The sequence below is a fragment of the Muntiacus reevesi genome, chromosome 1, assembly GCF_963930625.1.
Source record: "Muntiacus reevesi chromosome 1, mMunRee1.1, whole genome shotgun sequence".
Classification (NCBI taxonomy): Eukaryota; Metazoa; Chordata; class Mammalia; order Artiodactyla; family Cervidae; genus Muntiacus; species Muntiacus reevesi.
In genome coordinates this window covers 257992882-258010250 of record NC_089249.1, presented here as the reverse complement: position 1 = coordinate 258010250, position 17369 = coordinate 257992882, and the positions used below count along the sequence as shown (strand labels likewise).

Sequence of the window (17369 nt, the reverse complement as noted above, 5' to 3'; positions counted from 1 at the left end):
ACAACAAAGAAACAACAACACAGGGTCCTCCTTCTCTTCCTTGCTTGGAGGAGCTGGTGGGGTGGTGGGCAGGGGAGGCCTAGCATACTCAGGCTCTCTGCCCACTACCCTTCTTGCCCTTCTGCAGTGTTGAAGTTGGAGTGCGTGTGGAGGCCTTTGACTGCCAGGAGTGGTCTGAGAGCCGGGGCCGTCACATCAACAGTGCTTTTCTCATTTATAATGCTGTCGATGATAAGGAAGAACTGATCACATTTCCCAAAATCAAACCTATGTCAAAGGTCAGTTATTAGCACGTGCAGTTCAGTAATCAGACCACTTATTCTGGGGGAAGCTGTGGTACAGAGCTCCATCCAGAATCTTCTCTTGCACTGGCAACAACCTCCACGTCCATTCCCCTTTGCTTTTCTTTCTTTTTTGCCTCACAAAGTAAAATGATCCTTTTCCTCTTTTTCCAAATCACTCTGGTCTTTTATTTAAACGGTGAAGGCCCTGAAGACCTCACATCTATTCAGCCACATGCTGCTGTTGGAAGCATATGTCTTCCATGTCTCATTTCTGACTCTTTTCCAGCTTTATATCCAGTTCTCTATGCTGCTCTACATTCATCAGGATTAAGTCTTATGGAATAAGCTGCCTTACTGCTAACTCTGACCTGAAGATAGTTCATGTAGAGACTCCTTGTCCCAGTTAGCCTTTTCAACTGACTTAGGGGAGAGAGACTTAAGGATTGTAGCACAGAAATATTAAGAATGTATTGACTTTACTTTTTTAAAAAATTTATTTAAGGATGATTTTCGACGGTATCGTGGAGCTCTCGCACGCAAGAGAATTCGCCTAGGCAGGTAAGGGACTCAGGTGTAAGATTTTATGGACTCTCATCTGACAAATTACATAGCAAAGAGCCCTCTCTGGGTCTCTATTCCCACATAATATAAAAAGAGAAGGTCTGATGTTTTTTGACTGTGGATGCTACTGTGATGAAAATTGTTCTTCTTGACTGTTCCACCAGTAAAGACCATGTTTTTTAACTGCTGATTTCACTTCAAGAAAGTGTCACAGTTATTGCTATGTGCTAGGTACAGGGAAGAAAACTATTATTTAAAATTTTCATTTTTTTCCAGAAAATATGTCATTTCCCACAAAGAAGAAGTTCCACTTTGCATACACTGGGATATTGGCAACCAGGTGACAATTTTATGATCTGAAGTTTTTCATGTAAAAATCGCTTCATTACAAAAACGGGAACCGCCTCATTTAACTGACTCATGTTGTGCCTACACAGGCTAGATGTAGAGGTGAATTATAGCAACTTGTCATCTCAAAATGAAACAAAACCAATCTATGAGTAACTAGTCATCAGCCAGCTGCTTCACTGCCTTGTTTGAATTATCTACATAGTTACTGAGTTACAGACTCTGGTTGCTCTGTATCAAATGCATTCAAGCAACATAGGACATTGACATCTAGTGTCTCATCATGGTCTGTGCTGAATGACATGCCTTCTCAACAAAAACGTATTAGTCATTTTAACGTTTTGACCATGAAATGTAAAGGGAAATCCAAATTTACTTATTAACACATTGATAACTAGTCACACTGAAGGGTATTTTTGTCTTTACTTAGGATATCAATTAAAATGATACTAATTTCCTAAGCATATAGGATTCACATGACCTATCTGAATTCTGAATTAAGAGTCTGACACAGAAATTATGTTCCTATAACTTAGTTCTAACTTCACCATCATCACTTTGGCTCTAACAGTATCCATTTTCTAACAGAAAATATTTGATCACATATCTGTGTATAGAACTCACAGCTTTTCAATTATTTACACTTTAGGTATCCTTGAGTAATGGCAATGTGGAGGCTCTCAAAAGCCTGGCAGCCAAAAGTGGATGGGAGGTTACCAGCGCTGTGGAAGAGGTAGGAGGCATTCAGGTATACACACAACTCACTGCCCATCATGAATGAAAGTTGTCATGGTAGAGGTTGTTCTGCTACCTCTAATGCTGCTTTCAAGAAGGTAAAAAATGGAGATCAAGATGGCAGTGTACAAGGATACCAAGTCACCCTATGGACACATCAAAACTACATCTATATGTGAAGCAATTCACAACACTGAAAACAAGCTGGAGAGAGTCAGGAAGACTCTTATACAACAACTATGGCTATAAAGAAAGGCCCACACAGTCAGGGAGGAAGAGGAAAAAACGCCATCAGGTCAGGACCTGCATCCCTAGGAGAGGACACCCCAGCCCTGAAGTCTGACCCCGAGAGAAGGAGTACCCTTAGCTGGTTTTAAAACCAGTGGGACAAACAGAAGGGCTGTATAAGAAACCTCGACTCTACTCTTAAAGGAAACAATGCTTCCTTATTCCTGGGAATAAGGCAAAGGATGCAGACTGAAACTTCCCAGGGCTCTGCTCCATTGCAGTTCTCAACTAAGGCAAATAAAGTTCAGGACTGGAATGTGTCACAGGGAAGTCTACCAAACATACAAAACAGAGATAATACCTAGCATTCTCAAAATAAATTGAAGGGAATACTCCCAAATTCATTCTATAAGGCTATTGTTACCCTGACACCAAAATCAGATCAAGACACTACAAAAAAAAGAGAAAATTATAGGCCAGTATTTCTGATTAATATAAATGCAAAAATCCTCAACAAAATATTAGAAAGCTGAATCCAAAAATATAAAAAAAAGGGGATCATACACCAGGATTAAATGGGATTTATTCCAGGGATACAAAAATGGGTTAATATTTATAAATGAGTCAGCGTGATATACCACATTAACAACAGGAAGGATAAAAATCATATGATCATCTCAATAAATGCATAAAAAGCATCTGACAAAACTCAACATCCATTCATGATAATAACTCTCATCCAAATTGGTATGAAAGAAACATATTTCAATATAATAAAGATCATGTATGATAAAATTAAAGCTAATATCATACTCAATAATAAAAAGGTAAAAGCTTTCCCTCTAAAATCAGGAATAAGACACCCTTTATGTAACATATTATTGGTAATTCTAGCCACAGCAATCAGACAAGAAAAAGGAATAAAAGACATTCAAATTGGAAGGGAAGAAGTAAAACTATCTCTTGTTTCAGACAACATGATACTATATTAAGAAAACCCTAAGGTCTCCAACAAACTATTGGACTAATAAATGAATTCAGGAAAAGTTGCAGGATACAAGACTAATATACAGAAATCTGTTTTATTGCTGTACACAAAGAATGAACTATCAGAATGAAAAATCAAGAAAACAACCCATTAAAGTCACATAACAAAGAAAAAAAAATACCTAGAAATAAATTTAATTAAACAGGTGAGAAACATAGTCTCTGAAAACTATAAAACACTGAAAAAATTGATATAAAGAAATAAAAATATAAAGAAACAGAAAAATACAGTGTTCATGGATTGGAAGAATTAATATTGTTAAAATGACCATACTATCAAAATAATCTGCAGATTTAATACAAACTCTACCCATATACCTATGACATTTTTCAAAGAACTAGAACAAATAATCCTAAAATTTGTATGGAACCACAAAAGACTCCAAATAGCCAAATCAATCCTGAGAAAAAAAAGAACAAAGTTGGAGGTATCATACACCCTGCTTTTAGAATACATTGCAAAGCTACAGTAATCAAAACAGTATGGTACTGGCACAAAAACAGAGACATATAACAATGGGACAAAATAGTGAGCCCCCAAATAAACCCATGCATTCATAGTCAATAAATTTATGACAAGAGGGCAAGAAGATACAATTGCAAAAGTCTCTTCAATAAGTGGCACTGGGAAAACTGTGCAACTGTAGTAAAAGGATGACATTAAAACATCTCAAAACATATGTAAAAGTAAACTCAAAACAGATTAAAGAGCTAAGAGTGGAAACCATAAAACTCCTAGCAGAAAATATATTAAAATGAAATACTCTTTAACATAAATCATATCAATATTTTTTGGATCTATCTTCTAAGCAAAGGAAACAGAAATAACAAGAAAAAAAGAGGACCTAATTAAGCGTAAAAATTTTTGCACAGCAAGAGAAATCATCAGCAAAATGAAAAAACAACCTGCTGAATGGAAGAAAATATTTGCAAATGATATAACCTATATGGGGTTAACCTCCAAAATATATAAACAGCTCATATAACTCAATATAAGAAAACCAAACAACCCAATTAAAAAATTGGCTAAGACCTGAATAGATATTTTTCCAAAGACATACAGATGGCTAACAGGCACATAAAAAGATGCTCAACAATCCGAATCATCAGAGACATATAAATCAAAACCACAATGAGTTATCACTTTACACCTGTCAGAACGCCTATCATCAAAAAGACCACAAATAAATATTGGTGAAGATGTGGAGAAATTACACATTTGTGGAAATGTAGACTGGTACAACCACTATGGAAAACAGTATAGAAGTTCCTCAGAAAAGTGAAAATACTGCAGAACCACCATATGATTCAGCAATTCTACTACTGGGTATGTAGTGTATAAATATACACTTACATTCATATATAGTCATATATATAGGAGTATAATCTATAAAAATATTAAATCAGTATGTTATATACCCAAAACTAACAGAACATTATAAATGAACTATATTTCAATTTTTAAAAAGGTAAAAAAGTTTTTGGGGAAAATTTTTTTAAGAGTCAAGTATCTTTCCAGCCCTGTCTCTATTCCCCTACCTGGGCTGATCTAAGGGCCTTCAAATCACCCTACACATTCCTACCTCTGAGCTTTGTTCTCATATTCCATCTCTTTCTCCTTCTCTTCTCTATCTACCCCAGTCCTACCTGGTCTTCAAGACCTGGGACAAATGCTTCTCCATAAAGCCAATCATCTCCTACTGAAGGAAATTACTGCTTTAGGAACTCCTTTAAGAATTACTTCTTTATGATTAACTTGTCAATTAATTATGCATTATCTCATGACACTTACTCCATAGCCACATTGAGTTGTTATTTGTCTTGCATAGTAATTTTACAAATGGTCTTTTCCCTTAACTAGGTCACAAACATCTTAAGAAAGCAGCCTTATCTTGACTTTTTTGTATCTCAGCACCTTTTACAATGCTTTTGCATGTCATCAAATTTAAATAAATGCATATCATTTGAATTTCATCTACTTTCAGAGGTATATCAGGTGATCCTTTGAAGCTGATGCCCACACTAAACATAGTATAAGCTCTTTGAGGACCACTTTGTTCATCACTATAGTTGCAGAACATAGCACTAGCTGGCATTCAGGAGATGCTCAATAATGCCAACACTTTGTCTATGCTCACATTTCAGTGCATACTGTTTTTCATCATCACTGAAACAGTAGCCTCTAAAACAGAATTACCACATGTTGTGGGTTTCCTGGGACAGTCCTGGTTGTCCTATCATAACTATTAACCATGCCCAAGTGTTCCAGTTTGAATAAATTCTATGGCCACTCACCCTGAAATATAAGCAAATTCAGATACTAAATTGTTTTCACTCTGACTTTGACCTCCTCCACACGTTTTGGCTTTGGTTGTTTACTTTTACTGTGTCTTGGTGCTCACTTCTGAATCCTTTCAGGGTCTTCTTTCTTTTCTTTAGATCCAGTTAGGTGTCCATCCATGCTTGATTCAGTGATGCACACAGGTTTAACATAACAAAGTTCTTGCTTACAATTATCCTTTATAAAAGGTACCTCAAGACCTTGTTTTCTTTTATTAACATGAAATCTGCTTCTTGCATCATTGCTGGCATCTGAGCACTCACTGAACAGCACAGTAAAAGACATACTCATGTCTGGAATGAAGGATGAACACATACTTAGTGAAGACATACAAATTAAAATTTCAGTTCTTTTGGAGTTTGGACCAAAAACCAACAACCTAAACAAATAAATGTGCATTTGCAAGTGTCTAAGGAGAGCCACCAGTAATGAATTCTTAACTTTCTGTACTGTTACTTACTAGAAAACACTGTATAACTAAAGAAACATTCTTATGTTATCTCTGTTGAGTTTGAAGCCCTCCTTTTTTTCAGATTATATTTATGATAAAAATCTAATTTTTCTCTTTTTTGGGTTATCCTCTTCCCTCCCACTTTTTAAAGCTTTTAACTATCTTTACCCATCATGTTTTTAACTTCAAAATATAGCTCGTTTATTTTTTTCTGTCACCTTTTAGCTGAAAAAATTTTCACAACTATTAAGAATTATACTTATTTGGGGTTTTAAAAAGCTATACTTATTTTGATATAAATTTTGATAGATGGCAAAAGTTTAAAATCTCTGGTATTCATAATGACAATTGGGCAGTACTTACTGTTTTAATCCATATTTCATTTTCAAGGTATAGTGTTGGAATTAATAACAGCCCTAATACAAGCAGCAAAAGATGAGCCCTCATCTTAAAGGAGTTTATATTAATAGTCTATCTTGGAAATATCTTAAAAGTACTTAGACTATCTTGAAAGCATCACACATACACATACCCAAGAGTGAGATGTAGTATTTAAACTACAAAGGTCAGCTATTAGGCAATTCAAAGTCAGGGAAGATAGTTGTTTAAAGACAACTTTGGAGAGGAGTCATTCTTTCCTCCTTGACGACAGTGTAGGGATAAAGTGCTGGAGGGGTAAGAGAGGCTTTTTAGGCAGTGAGTAGCTTGAGCCACATCTTGGTGGAAATTAGCATGGGTGAGAGATTGGCCTGGTAAGAGTAGCTTTTTATTTAGGCAGTAGCTGAGAGAAGACAGGAAGCCAGAATGGCAAGAACTCTTGACACAGGACAAAACCCACAGGAAACAGACCAGAGGAGATCTATTCTCATTGAAGCTGGGGAGTGACTGGTTCCAGAGCTGCACCTGACCACGTCCCCTCCCCTTAGTCAATGGGTAATCGACCTCCAATGACTCTACCCTCTCCCCATACCTCTGTGAAAACTAGTTTTGTCCTCCTTCCCACAATACAGTCTCAATAACATATCTGTCAACAGATAGTATAAAACTCTAAAACTCAGCTATTTCTGCTTGTGCTATTTGTATAAGATCTAAACTCATTAAACAGAATCTTATTAGAATGAAAAAATATATCATTAATAAAATGTTACCAAGCTCCAACAGATTTTGAACCTATTTTAAGCTTCACTTCATAGAACAAAATTTCATAGAATTGAAATTCATCCTCAAATGATAAAGCATTTGAGATGATAAATGGAATGTAACCTGTATTCTTCTAAGCATGAAAGGGAACTCATTTTCTTGGAGAGTTGGTCTTGGGGAATTTTTTCACTAAGCAAAAGTTGGCTTTCCTAAAATAGTAGAGTTTAAAGAGAACCAACACCAACCGCTGCCTTTCCTTGTCTGCATCAATGTCATTGCCTCTGACAGCAGAATGTTAAGGATTTTCTGCTACTTTTACCTTTGGGGAAAGGATCAAAATGCCATCCATTCATCCAATACTATAGTTGACACTGGCTAAGTCTAGTGAGCTCTGTAAGGGCAGAATTTAATGATGGCTACTTAGTGTCAAGTTTGTTATGTCTCCAGGACAGGAAGCAGCAGCATGTGTCTGCAACCTGGGGAGCAGCTTCCTGGAGAAGTGCTGTGATAGTTTCCTCAGGCTGCCAAAACAGTACCAGAATGGGCGTCTCATGGTTATGGGAGCTAGAAGTCTGCGATCAAGGAGTTGGTCATGCTGGTTCCTTCTGTGGGGAGTGAGCGAGATCTATCGCAGTTCTCTCCCCTAGCTTCCAGCGCTCTGCTGCAATCTTTAGCATTCCTTGGATAGTCGATGCATCACCTGACCTCTGCCTTCATCTTCATATGGGATTCTCCCAGTGTGTGTGTACATATACGTGCCCACATTGCCCCTTTATATAAGGGCACCAGTCATATTGGACTAGGGGCCCATACTACTGCAGTAGAAGCTCATTTAACTTATTACACCTGCAATGACCCTATTTCCAAATAAGGTCACATTCTGGGCTACTGGGGGTTAAGACTTTAACATATGAATGGGGGTGGGGCACAATTGAACCCTTAAAAAGTACTCAGCCCACTGTAATATCCCACCCAACCCTGGTTTCACCAAGGTTAACCATGGTTGCCCCAAGGCCAGAATCTGACTGAGGTGGTGGAATTCACTCTGGCCACTTGCTCTTACTCCTCTGAGACTGCAGAGCCCCAACACGCTGGCTAAGAGCCACATGGACACCAGGATCAATGAACCCCCTGCTACTTCTGCAGTACAGGGGGCAAAAGTAGGTAGGTCTAGGCTGGGCTGGGTCTCAGCCTTTGACTTAGAGCTACATTTATGGTTTTCTGTTTGATAAGTGCCCACAGCCTACATCATGCCTTCCTTTGCAGGCTCAATTTTAAAGACAGGCTTGGTGCAGAGGTCAACTGGTGAGGTAAAATGGCATAAGCAAAAAGCTACTTCCTACCTTTCTAAGCTGCTTTTAGTCAGTTTCTCATTTCTTCATTCTCTACTTAAAGATATTTATGTTTAAAGGTTTTCTCCCTCACAGCCTGATTTTTCCATCTGCTTGATGCCTGCGGTGAAGTCTCAACCCTATGTTTGTCTGTCTTCTCATTGCTTGTTTCCATGGGAATGATTATAAGACGGCGAATTTCAATGATCTTCAAAGCACCCTGAAGGAGATGGAGTAAATGGGCAGGATAGAAATGTGCTCTTAGCTGAACATATATCTCTGATTATTGATGAAAACACAGTAGAAGCAAAGTTCAGAGTAACAAGGGGTACATTAATATTTAAGTAAGTCTAATGGATCCCCAAGACAAGCTTTCTCTTCTCTAAGGAATAGTAAGCACTAGACACTCACAAACCTTGTGACCCTTGTGATTCACTTAAAAAAAGAGTGCTTTGTGCTGAAGGAACAATATGGTTCAGCAGTCCTGTTGGGAGGTTGAGTTGGATCTAGAGGTGTTGGCTTACTTCCTGGATCCCCTCAGCCCAAATGAAGGCACTCCTGACATCCTGGGGATGTTAGGCTGCAGCCGTGGCTCCAAGGTCTTATGGGAAAAGGAAGTGCTGACTTGCCTAGCAGTCTGGTGATATTTTTTGTTGTTCCTGAATAGAGGCAAGGAAATATCACAAAGAGATAAAGAGGGAAAGAGATAAAGCTCTTTATTTTTCATGAGAAAAACTACTGCATAATAATTAAATAACCTACCCTCAAGTAGCATAATGTTTAGATGACACAGGAGTATAGCATCCTGGACTGAGTTCTAGACATCCAAATATTGAAAGTGAAGTTACCATTATTGGCTTCATAATTATCCAGGTGACAAGATGCCTTAGCTTATGCAATCCTGCTGTGGTCTTAATGTAAAAACATCAAATTTTCTTTTGTAATTTATTTTTTTTGGTTATTTTATTTTAGATAAAAATATATACTCTGGAAGAACATGATATTTTATCTGTTTGGGTTGAAAAGCATGTAAAAAGACCAGCACACTTGGCTTATCATCTCTTGTCCAACTTTACCAAGCGACCTTTGTGGGACCCCCACTACACGTAAGAATAAATTTAAAATACTTTCTTATTCAACCTTGACCTCATGTAAAAAATGACCTCTACACTGCAGTCTATCTCCACGGCCCAATGTATGACCCATTGTTGTAGTTGAAGAGTATTTGCTGCAGCACAGTATCAGGAGCTGTTGGAGAGGCACAAAAATTATTCTAATCATCTAGTTTTCATCTATATTGACTCAACATGCTTTACCCACATCTGTTGTAATCCTACCAGTAACTCTTCAAGGTTGATATTATTCCCATTTAACAAGAGAGATGTCCCAAGGCTCACCAAGACTACACAGGCAGTAAAGCAATGGGGCCTCATTTGGAACCCAGGTCCGTCAGGCTCTGACTTTAAGACATAGTCTCATTACTCCTGAGGAAGTGATTATCAAATTGTACTTCACACTCTTGAGCTTTATTTAGTAGCCCTTCTTCTGTGAAACAGCATTCCCTGGTGAGACGCTGGGAGAAGCAGCTGTGAGCAGCCTCCTTCCTGCCCTCCCTGTCTGTCAGCCTACATCTCTTCTGTTACTTCCTGTCTCCCACACCCCTAGTCCACCCTTCTCCACTCCCCCTCCTTTCCTGGAATGCACGTCTGTGCACCTGCTCAACTGTACTGTCAGGGTGACACTCCCTTCTCCAAGGAGTTCCAGCTCCTGGGTTGCAGGGCTCAGGCCTCAGGGACACCTTGCTTTAAGGAAACAACTGGTAAGATGGGCTTCCTATTATATTTAGCATTATTAATGCCATTTACTTCCTAATTTGGATGAGGTAGAATTTCATCTCTTAAATGTCCAAATCTCACTATGATTAACAGCCTGTAATAGACAATGTAATACCTCTAAAGTGAAACAACTCTAGACTTATGTGTTATATTTACATAGATGCCAGAAGGATGCATCTTGGTTAATGTTATCATTAGTAAACACTTCATGAGAAGAGGAAACACTTCACAATTTTCTTGCATCAGTATTTGCAGATATAAGTACAAAGCTTTTAGCAAGAATAATGCCTAACCTTTGCTGCTCTTTTCAAATGTTTCTCTCCACTATTTTCTACATCACCAGACATTCCAGGTGAGTGAATAGAGGAATGAATGAATGAATTCTAATTCCATTAACTTTTTTTCTACATCTATCTGATTCAGGTACTATGCCAGGTATTTTCATTTGATCCTAAGCCCTTAGGTATTATTGTCTACATATTACCTATAAAATACACCATAGGTTATTATAATCTACATTTTATGGATGAAAAAAAAGTGACTTGCCTAATAAAACATAGCTACTCTGGGACTCAAAGGCAAGTTGTTTGGCTCCAAGCTTAGTGCTCTTTCCCAATATACCATATTCCTTTACCTCAGAGTCCACAAAGGATTGTCCATAAAGTTTGCTAGTCTTTAAAATATTACTTGATCCTAGAGAAAAATAATTTTGTGGAAAAAAGAAAAGTACCTTTCTCTGCAATGTTGAAGGCAGTGACCTTAGATGGCCAGCGTTCTCTTCATCACAGGCAGAATTATTCCTCCTGGCCAAACAACTCTAAAGATAGACTTTAAGAAATGATGCTGGCTTTGGGGAGTTGGTTATGTGAACAAAAGGGTGCATATGGACACCAATAATGAAGTTACCAAACAAACAAAAGAAAGGCATGCCTTATTCTACCAGGTAGAAAAGTGTAGACTTTCTGTCACTGTTCTGTTTACATAGGTCCTGTGAAGTCATAGACTGCGTAAGTGAAGATGATAAGATATATTATATCACTTGTTCTGTGGTGAATAATGACAAACCCAAAGACTTGGTAGTACTTGTTTCACGGAGAAGGCCACTCGAAGATGGGTGAGTATGTGTAACTCAAGTGTTATAGCAAGGTCTTATAGTATCAAGTAGAAAGATAAAAGGTGATATGAAAATAAGAAAGTCAATGGAGTAAGCATTTCTGGTCTTGAATGATGTTCATATTATTTTTTTCTAGATGAGGCTTTACTTATCATTAAAAAAAACTATTACATGCCAGCCATGTGCAAAGCATCATACAAGACTCCCAAAGCAGTTCACTTTCCTTTTATTCTATGCACATGTAAAACTGATATTTAGCCAATCTTTGAAGCATTCTATTACTGGTAAAAATGCCATGAGAGCCAAATAAAACACTAGGAGCTGGTTTTGGTTCAGAATTTACAAAGGCTTTACTGTGCTATGCACCCAAAATGGCTAGCTTTCAGTTGGTGTGTCTGTTCAAGGCTTCTCCGTGGGCACTGGACTTCTCAGAGAAAAGGTTCTAAAGGGAAGGGTCCCAAGAGGGATAAGAAATGGAAGCTGCCAGGGTGGTTATGGTCTACCTCTGGAACTGGTCAGCAATATTTCTGATGTCAAAACTGGCCTATAGAAAAATCCCTCCCAGATGGGATTAATGCACACAGATGTTCAGTGTATTATCACCTACTATGGCAAAAAATATTAGAAATAAACTGAAGCTCTATCTTATAAATTATAGTAGAACCATACTATACCAGAATACTATACCAGCACTAAAAAGGATGAAGTAGTTATAGAGGTATTGATACAGGAAACACCTCTAAAGATTTATCACTACATGAAAAGTCAAATTATAGACCAATACTTATAAAATGGTTATATTTACGTAAAAATCTGAATATGTCCATTTGCTTACATAAATGTTATTTATAAAAAGATCTGGAGGGTCACAATAAAATGTTAATTTTATTGGTGGTCATCTCTAGGATAGGAATATACTGTGGTTACGGTAGATTGAAGGATGACTTCTGTTTTTGGTATTATTTTTTCCATTAAAAAAGTGGAAGAGACAGAAATAACAACCCATTAGAGCATACACACGCACAAGTTTGGAGTCTGACTACAGCTCTGCAGTTATGCAAAGCATACATAAGTTTTAGGCAGAAAATACCTATGGCCCTTATTACTATTTCCTATACTTGAATGTAGCCATAGAGAATGTTTTTTATGCATATCACTCATGTAAAATATCTGGGTCTTCACAGTTTTACTTCTACTATATAAACGAGTTGCATTAACTGTAGGAATTTACTTTTCTTCACCATTTACTATTTCATTCACTGTTCATTTCTCTCAAGAACTTAGAAAATGTCCTTTTATCTTTCAGTCACACTTACGTGGTGGCAGTGAGGTCGGTTATTCTGCCGTCAGTCCCACCTTCTCCACAGTATGTCAGAAGTGAAATCACATGTGCCGGATTTCTCATCCATGCTTCTGATAGCAGTTCATGTACCGTAAGTTCGATGAAACATGCACATTAATTTTCTCCTACAGATACAGAGAAACTATTTACCTGGATTTACTAAATTAACTGTAATTCTGTAATGTGTGTCCACCTACACCCACCAGGGAATCTTCAGGTCATCCTTTCAGATCCATTTCCAAGGGGTTGGGGTCATAGCCTCCCCTACACCAACAATATTGAGATCCTTGCCTGAAAAAGCTCCAATGAATAAGAAATTAAAATACTGTTTTGTTTCACTTTGTTTTCTTGAAACAGGTATCTTACTTTAACCAGATTTCTGCTAGCATCCTTCCTTACTTTGCTGGAAACCTTGGTGGTTGGTCAAAATCCATTGAAGAGACAGCAGCCTCCTGTATACAGTTCATAGAGAGTGCTAATGATGATGGGTTGATAAGCATACTTTAAATTATCTGTCATTTTATTTCCCACTTGCAATTCCAAACTCCCTTAGTCCTGACACTTGACAAGCTTCTCAGCCACAAATAATTTCGTATCAGTCTAAGAAAAATGCAGTTGCAAAGAGGTTAAAAAACAAAATGCATCCCAAGTCAAATATCAGTGATTTGGGTTAACATTAAAAGAGCTTTAAGACTCTGTTTTAGATCATCTGTGGATCTGCTACCTTCCAGGGGCACAGGCAGTGAAAAATTTCTCATAATCAATATTGTGTGTTCTATAAAATGGTGAAAGTTTGGTTAAAATAATCAAAACATTTTTAGGCTAGAGAGGTGAAACATATTCTGTTTGAAACTTTATAAAATTTTATAAAATTAGAAATAATATGTTGGCTAGGTGATTAATAGTTTGGGGTTGTTCCATGTATAGCAGGTATCAGTGTGACAGGAGCACCTGACAAGATGTATTACATGTTTTAGAGCTTTAAATTAGGAAGACATTAAAACATAATGGAATCCAATCAATTTTAGTAATAGGAACTACTTTCCTGGTGTCATTTAACATATATCAAGGTAGCTGACCCATTTAGTATCTATTGCTATATACACTCACAAAGTACCTGCAAAATGTGATATTGTAGAGAAAGAATGAACTGAGGTCTTCTTTCATAATCACTACATTAGAACTTTATTCCCCAGACTTTACATTTATTATTTTACTCTGTGATTTGTCTTGACTCATAAGACAAACCAGCATACATCAAGTTAACATCCTCTATGGGACAACTTCTAAAATTTGAAGGACTTCTCCATTAGAGTTTAGAGCACTTAAGAGATTAGATACATCTTGCTTTAGTTTGTCAAATCTTTACCTCTGTTCAGATCTGGTTGTAATTATTTTTATTAATCTGTGCCAACAGGTTATCATTTTTATGAATTTTGGACTATGTCCCAATCTTATGAATTAACATTTAAATACAATAAGAAGAATGGACAGGCAGATTTAAATGCTTATACATTACATTCCAAAAGCAGATTTTTAAAATATTTTTAGATTTTAAAAAAGGTTAAAAAATGAGCAGTAAAGACAATTACAGTACACTAAAATTTTGTATGCTAAAATTTCAGCCCTCTTCTACAACTGAAATGCTTTTAACTTTTGTCTTTCGTACATCTCTGAATTTGTATTTTTTTTTTTTGAAACTTTTTTCTGAATGAAAGAATAGAGTAACTGTGGCTGGATTTTTAGACCCAAAGATGTTGCCCACTCCAAACTTATAACACAGGCATAGTCCCTACCAGCGCTGTCCAATATGGTAGCCCTAACCACATGAGACCATTTAAATTAATTAAAATTTTAAATAAAATTTAAACATCAGCTACACTAGCCTCATTTTAATATTATTAGTCACATGACATTATCAGGTCATCATGGCCTAATCTGAACTGCTCACTTTCAGACTACTGGACTAAAGATTCTTTAAAAGGAAACGACACTGGAAAAGACAGCAATGCATTCAGGTTCTACCTAGGGGATCTCAAAAAGTTTAAAATCTATTGCCTGAAACCATGACACAACTGACTGAGGCATTCCTATTGTAAAATTCAACAACAGTCCTCAGGTTTATATTTCCTTTTTTAATGGAAATTTGTTTGCTCGCTCTTTCACTCATTCAATAAATAGTAAGAACCTAACTCTGTATGAGACACTTTTAGGCACTGTGGGTTCACCAAGAAACAGAAGGGTACTGACCACATTACAATAAAGTAAATAAATAATATAGGATATTTGGTGGCTCAGATGGTAAAGAATCTTCCTGTAATGCAGGAAACCTGGGTTTGATCCCTAGGTTGTGAAGAAGCCCTGGAGAAGGGCATGGCAACCCACTCCAGTGTTCTTGCCTGGAGAATTCCATGGACAAAGGAGCCTGGTGGTCCATGGGGTCACAAAGAGGCAGACACGACTGAGCAACTAACACTTTCACTTTACTTTTCAGGAGATAACTGTTAAATGGAAAAATAAAGCAGGGTAAACGATGTGCATGTGGGGAGGTGTTGGAGGTGGCTGTTCATATTTTAAACAGGGTGGTTGGTCACTTGCCAGAAGCAGTAGGAAAATGCTTCTACCGCTGCTGGCCTCCCTTCCCTGGGGCTGAGAGGCCAGCGCTGGTGGCTCAGTGCAGAGGCAGGGGTCCCCCAGCCCCACTGAGTGTGTCCTTGGCAAGTGGGGCTGCAGAGCCTCCCCCACCCTCCTTACCTCTGCCACCCCCACTCCAGCTAGGCCAGGGCTGGAGGGGCCTGGTGGGGGGTTCCAGGAGTTGCCCTCCTACCTGGGAATGCAGGAATGTGGACTAGGGGGGGTCAGAGGTTCGAAGCTTCCCATCTACTCCATAGGGCCACTGCAAGTTAAAGATGTAAAATTTAATAGTATTTTTCTGGCCATGAGACATGACTTTTAAGCAACAAGGAGGTATGTATGGGGTGGGTGTTTCACATTGAAAGATAGTAAATATTCTATATAATGAATACAGAAATATATACATCCAGGATTTGGGCTTTGGTTATTGATGGCCTGATAGATTGTTTAGGAATAATAAAGAAAACATTAAGAAAAAAAAAAATAGGGTGGTCAGAGTAGGCTCTACTGCAGGACATTTGAGTGAAGACCTGGAGGCAGAGAGGGACTAAGCCATGAGGATTTCTGGCTGTAGCATGTGTCCTGCAGAATGCCTGGTCCATGCAAAGTCTTTGAGATGGGAATGTTTCTGGCACATTCCAGGGAAAGCAGATGCTGGAGAGGCTGGAATAGAATGAAAGGTAATTAAAAACAGATGACTTGAGTACAGTCTTCCTCGGCTTTCTTTGGTGCCCTGGCTTTAAGCAAACATGATTGATCCAAGGGTAAGCAGTGAAGCTGGTTCATCAGCAGCCATCCTCAAGCCCCTGGAGACGAAGGACAGAGGGAACAAAAAAATGTGGTCAGGCTCACTTTCTCCTTTGGAGTGCTAAAATATCCTCCAGGAACACTTGAGATTTCATGCCCTTCTTGATGGTAAGGGTTTTCAAGTGCTTCTAACAGGACTGAAAGCTTTTTGATTAAGAAAGGAAACTCTTCCCTATTAATTCTTCCTGGTTTTAATGCTATGGAGTTTCTGATCTATATTCAGTTTTTCTACCATATTTTTAAAGAATTCTAGAGGAAAAAAAATGTGAAAACTGATCTGTATACTTTAGAATATATCTACCCTTATATGCAAATACCACTAGGAAATAATGAATAACTTTAATAAAAATCAAAAGAAATCCAGTGTATTCTTATATATACCCACCATGTGGTTTTATTCATATTTTTTTATTGCACATTTCAAACCTTGGAAATTTTTATTGGTCTATTTGTAGGAGCAGTTTTGAAAATATGTGTTGAAAATGTATATGTTAAGGAATAACTTTAATGGTTTGGAATAAATTATTAAAACGTAAGCCATGAAGTTTGCTCATGATTCATTTTACCCATTTGAAAGTAGTGTACCTACTGGATCAGGCAATTCACCATGGGCCCACAGGAGTCCTGCATATTCTTGCTGGGTGTGCCAAACTGCAAGACTTATCTATTGGCAATATGCTAGTCCCACAGGCAATTCAGTAGGTCATGGTGACCACAGCCTGACTTCAGTGTAACGCCTCACTTTCAGGGTACAGGAAGACTGGCTTGTGTGCTGTGTGCTACAATTTTTGTCACTTGCTCAGAGTGCTGGCCCTGTGTTCATCAGCTGTGACACAAACCCATCATGCCCACAGCATCCAGCTGTGGCCCATCGTATCACCCTGGGGACTAAGGGAAAATGGAAGCAACACAAATAAGTTGATACTCATGATATGCTGTTTGCTGTGTCATGAGTAATAATGTCCTTTGTCTCTGAACCAGGATTATCATGCCTTCTATTGACATCCATGAAACCGTAACAGACTAGATGAATAATTTCAGACCCTCATAATTCTTGATAGTAACCCACCTCCAAAAGTCAGAAAAGAAAAAGTGAAAGTTGCTCAGTTGTGTCTGACTTTTTGCCACCCCATGGACTATACAGTCCATGCAATTCTCCAGGCCAGAATAC

General features: G+C 37.9%; 1 protein-coding gene and 1 long non-coding RNA gene across 3 annotated transcripts in view; one reads left to right on the top strand and one right to left on the bottom strand.

Moving 5' to 3' along the window:
* Positions 1-14010, top strand: part of ACOT12 (acyl-CoA thioesterase 12) — a 36604-nt gene extending 22594 nt beyond the window's left edge. For both annotated transcript variants that reach the window (XM_065919070.1, XM_065919071.1), the window contains 8 exons: positions 128-278; positions 787-842; positions 1122-1185; positions 1843-1926; positions 9439-9572; positions 11287-11415; positions 12722-12848; positions 13115-14010. In XM_065919070.1, the coding sequence (XP_065775142.1) occupies positions 128-278; positions 787-842; positions 1122-1185; positions 1843-1926; positions 9439-9572; positions 11287-11415; positions 12722-12848; positions 13115-13264 (895 nt within the window). In that variant the 3' untranslated portion in view covers positions 13265-14010. The remainder of the gene's footprint in view (positions 1-127; positions 279-786; positions 843-1121; positions 1186-1842; positions 1927-9438; positions 9573-11286; positions 11416-12721; positions 12849-13114) is intronic.
* On the bottom strand, positions 2750-13121 carry LOC136156369 (uncharacterized). Its single transcript, XR_010660945.1, has 5 exons — positions 12961-13121; positions 12732-12882; positions 8882-9125; positions 8479-8686; positions 2750-5837 (listed from the first exon to the last, which is right to left on the bottom strand). It is a non-coding gene; the product is annotated as an uncharacterized lncRNA (long non-coding RNA).
* Positions 14011-17369: the final 3359 nt, after the last annotated feature.